Here is a 4977-nt window from a genome sequence, read left to right on the forward strand (position 1 = left end):
AAGAAACAAGGAATGCATGTTTGACAAACATTTGGTGCACTTCAAAGTTGTTTTTTTTTTTATATATATGGCAGAGAAGTTTCCCATCACTTTCAGGGAACCTGCAAAATGTCACATGTCAACGATTGTAAATTTTGTTGATTAGCTTCAAAGAGGGCTTTGTGAAGAAAATGGGATGTTTCTTCCCGTGAGATGCAGTACCATCACCCGACCATCAGATATGGCTCCAGATGCAGCCCTCCTGCTCTCCAGAGGGGAGTTTTATGACACCTGTGCCGGGATGTGAATGTTATCTTCCAAGGTTTTAAGACAAATGGTTTCTTGGAGGGGAGGGGGAGTCGACACTTTAATTAGTCAGTTACTTAGGGAGTGAATTCTTGTTCCAGGGTCTGGGAACACAAATTGTTCCATTTGGGGGCCTTGACTGCTACAAGACCAAAGAGGAGGTTTATGGATGCAGTGAATGAAGACATGAAGGTGGCTGGTGTTAGAGTGGAGGATGCTGAAGACAGGCTTAGATGGAGGAAACTGATTCGCTGTGGCGACCCCTGAAGGGAAAAGCCGAAAGAAGAAGAAGAAGAAGGTGTCGAGTTTTAATGATAAGTTAATATACAGATGCAAAGTGAGGTTAAGCATCAGGTGCGGCGCATCACTATGACAGCAGCACATTTCGAGCATCGCAGCACAATTTAAGCGCCGGACGCAGTGCGCAAAGAGCTTGAATCCGAACTTTAGTGAGCAACCAATCAGGGACTCCCCTATGGGCATGAGATGTTTTCAGTGACTCCATCAGCGGATGGAATACAAATCTAATACAGCCATATTAGATTTGTATTATATCGTATGATCTAGCGGCAGGGTGGCTCAGTGGGCTAGGTGAAGTGCTGACACGCAGGAGCCCTGGGTTCAATTCCCAGGGTTGTCCACTGTTCTCCACCCAGATTGAGTTCTTAGGCAAGACCCTTGACGCTGCTGCCTAACTGGGTCCCTGTGCCCCTCAAGTACAGGGTTGTGTCAGGAAGGGCATCCGGCGTAAAAACTCTGCCAAATCACTGATGCGAAACAGTGGGTGCTGTTACGCTGTGGCGACCTCGAAAGGGATAAGCCAAAAGTGGAAGAAGAAGAAGATTATATCGTATGATCAATGTGAGGGTTGTTGTCCTAAACCTCTGCAACCATTTTACTAATCTGCTGGGACCGCAGGTTTGGCGGAGACTGGCTGCTATTGAGCAAAGGCGGGGTACACCCTGGACAGGTCACCAGTCTGGCGCAGTCTCATAAGGCTGGAATAATCGTGCTTGCTAAGCCGTGAGCGGCGTGGCGAGCTCCATCAGACCCCAGCAGCTGAGCTCGCTACATTAGCTCCTGGGCGGCTGGCCGGCAGACAGAGAGCCACTGTAGGATGGGGAGGCAGCCTGCTTGGGTTAAAGCTTATTATCATTGTGACAACAATGACAAGATCCTCTAGCCTGATTCTTGTTTTTTATTTTTCCCATCTCAAATTAATGTGAGACAGCAAGTCATGTATCTGGGTCACAGAGACAATGGCTGGAAGTGATCATCATTCAGACCTAGCTCCAGCAGCTTAACGAACCACCAGAGATTCATGATCACTGATGCTTTTGCAGAGCTTTTGAAAATGAATTAATCATATATCTAAACATTCTCTGTGTCTTCCATGAATTGTAATGAGTTATACACAGACACCAATCCATGTAGAGAAAGCACTTGCTGGGAGCTCCTCCCATAGGCTTCTGGGGCGTCAAGCACATTTTCGGACGGCAAATTTGACGAATGCGAAAGAGAGGCGTCCAACGCGAATCTGACACATGGTGTGAATTCAGTTCTAAAAGTGACTCCTGAAGGTGAAATCCAAAAGGAAGGATTAAATATGTTTTTAAGGCTATAGAACTCCTCACTCCACTTTACTCAGACAGACATTTTCACACTTTCACACTCTCATGTTTGAACTCTCAAAACAAAAATCTTCGTAGAAAAATAAGTCTAGGATGAGAGGTGAAAGGTGAACTGTGATGTAGAAAGGGACCCCTGTATTCTGCTCTATGTGACAGGAATCTTTGGGGGTTCAAATAGAGGGGAGAATAAAATGTCACTGGCCAGACTAAATAAAAGAAAAGAAAAAAAAACATGCATATCTGGCATTGTTCAGGAGCTGAGCTAAGTGTGGAGGCCAGTCCGGTCCCCAGGCTGTAGTTTAGACACCACTGAATTAAATTAATTTCAAAATTTGAACGTACTGATGTTTCTATAAACCAAGTGTCAAACTCCTGAACTGAGGACCCTGACTCCCTCTCATTGATCTATGAAACTAAGCTCTCACATGCATTTTTTCCAATTCTCATCCAAGAAATTCCACATTTGCAGCAAACCCCAGCAGTGAGAGCTGGCTTGATGATGCTGAAAGAATCTCATTATGCCTAGAGATGAAATTTAATGCACTTCCCTCGACTGTTTACAGCAAAGGCTTTGTAAATCCTGTTAACATGTTTACATATTTTCCTCTCAGGAATTAATAGGGTAGGTTTAGACTGAGCTGATATCAAAAAGAAGATGTTAAAGTGTTGGTTACTGTAAAGCCATTATGTTCAAAGAGGCACATTAAGATTAGGCTGCAAGTTGAAGCTATTTTGACACCTGCTAATGTGCACTAGCTAACCACAGCTCCTGTCACACAGAGTCTGAATCTATTAATGTTTATCTGCTGAAGTTAAAAACACTCAAACTGTACATCAAAACACAAGGTTTAAACACTCATGCTGACCATTGTGTTTCCAAGATGTTCAGCAATTAAAACATTTAAACAAGTTCATCAAAATGCAAACAGTGCTTCGTGCAAAGTTTTACCAACCCCATCCAATGACGGTGTGCAACACTTCATGCACTATTTTTGCCATTTAAGATACACATCTTGAAGAGTAGTTGTACACATAACAAGACCTAAAACCTACAATGTGGAGCCTGTAGCAAAAAGAATAATTTTCATCACTTCAATATATCCCATAGCTGTTTGAAAATGATTCACTTCATGCAATGAAGTGAATGACATCTTCCACTTTCAAAAAATTTCTCAAAATTGTGGAAAAGTTGACAAATTTAAAGATTCACTACTGCCAAAGTTTGACACATTCAGTCCTAGTTCACTCAGTTTTAACATTGCACCACAGAACAATTGTAACATAAAAAAAGTCACACTTACAAGTCAAAGACTAGATAGTGGAATCCCTCCTCTGAGATGCTGTCATGTAGCCGCACTGTGGAGGGAAACGGGAAAGAAGGAAAAACATGAAGTTCAGTTGAATCCTTTTCCGGCTCATAAATGCATCAGCTGCACTGACAGAAGCAGAAATCTCAGCCACACTTCTTCAGCTTTTAAAACAACTTTGGCACTAATGTATCTGTATGTTTTGAATACCGTTTAAGTTTACACTGGTAAGTAGGGATGTCCCGATCAGTTTTTTTTGGGGCCCGATCCGATTCCGAGTCATTTGAATTTGTGTATCTGTCGATACCGAGTCCCGATCCGATACTTTTGTAAGACATTTAAAACATAAATAAATTGAAGAAACAGATTAGTGTTGTCCTTTATATTTCAATAACCTTCTTTTATCATTAAAAACTTAAATAAAACACTTCTGTGAAGTAGCTTTAATAAACCAGTAAAAGTATAGCAAATATAAACTAGGAAAAAAATAACTATTTTCTTGTTACATAAGTGATAATTAGTCATGTGAGAAAGTTTAGTGACTTTAGCTTTAACATCTTTAGAGCTATTGAACATTTTTGACCAAATATGATTCCAGTGCTCATTTAAAATTCTTAAAAATAAATTATGACTTTGTTTTAGCATAAGATTTGATGAGTGTTCATGAATAGCTCATATTATTATTAGTTTTAATGTATTAGTTTTATTTATTTAGTTATTTTTAAGATTATGCGCTTCTTTTTTAAGTTCTTAAGACATCACATTTTCGGTTTTATTATCAGAGTAGTACATTTTCTTAACTGTAATTTCTCTGTCAGATAAATAAAACAGGCATATCAAAGGACAGCTTGGGTCCTAAGGAGTTAAATCACGGCGCTAGCATGTAGCAGTTAGCAGCTGCTGTTTATCTGTCTGTCTGCAGGATGAAGAGCTTCACATTAAAAAGAAAAAAAATACTGTCTTTTTCTGTTGGAATACCTTTAGAGATTGTTGTTTGAGTTATGACAAACCAATAGAGACACTTGCTGTCAGTTTAAAGCATTTTTAAAAGAGTTATTGGTCCCGGAAGTTAGTTTTCTAGCTAGCTTTGTTTACGTTAGCCTTCTGCTTGAGCTGCTGCCGTTTTCTGCTGCGTTTTCTGGTGACGACATTTTATGATCTTTTCAGGACATGCAGACTTGGAGTGGAATATTTATCCAGAATGATAAGATGAAATATAAAATAAAATATATATAAATATATATATAAAATAAATATATTCTCACCAATTTTAACTTCAGCCCTTTAGTAAACACACCTCTAACACCACAAACATACACTCTAACAAGCAAACACGCATGCATCACACAAGGAAGGTGGGACCTTCGACCTTCTGTCCCCTACCCCATCCCTGGCGGGGGGGGCGGGGAACCTCGGCCTGGTGGTCTAGTCTCTTGGGTGCCGGTCTCCTGGGCCCGGCAGTCTCCTCCTCACGCCGGTAGTGGGATCCCCGAGATTTAAGATCTAGCAGGGGATCAAACTACATCGGAGCCGGGGGGTGTCCAGGTCTCGGTGGTGCGGAGTCCGGTCCTTGCTCTTGAGAACTAGTCCTCTCCTTAACTCCATCAGTGGGTGTGTCTGGTCGGGCCTTGTTTACATCACTCCTTGGGACCTCTGTTTCTCTTGGGTTCCCCTCTGCTCGGCGGGGGTGGGCGGCCCTTGCCCTGCTCCCCCCCTGGACCTTTGCGGTGGGGGCAGGCGTTTGTCTGGAGTGT

The 4977-nt window shown here is 41.9% G+C and overlaps 1 protein-coding gene across 9 annotated transcripts in view; it reads right to left on the reverse strand.

Moving 5' to 3' along the window:
* The window catches only part of camk2d1 (calcium/calmodulin-dependent protein kinase (CaM kinase) II delta 1), a 166047-nt gene that overhangs the window by 82711 nt on the left and 78359 nt on the right, over positions 1-4977 (reverse strand). For all 9 annotated transcript variants that reach the window (XM_024288810.2, XM_024288815.2, XM_024288813.2 and 6 more), the window contains exon 4: positions 3218-3272. In XM_024288810.2, coding sequence (XP_024144578.1) covers positions 3218-3272 — 55 coding nt within the window. The remainder of the gene's footprint in view (positions 1-3217; positions 3273-4977) is intronic.

Source organism: Oryzias melastigma, linkage group LG18 (genome assembly GCF_002922805.2).
Source record: "Oryzias melastigma strain HK-1 linkage group LG18, ASM292280v2, whole genome shotgun sequence".
NCBI classification, from domain to species: domain Eukaryota; kingdom Metazoa; phylum Chordata; class Actinopteri; order Beloniformes; family Adrianichthyidae; genus Oryzias; species Oryzias melastigma.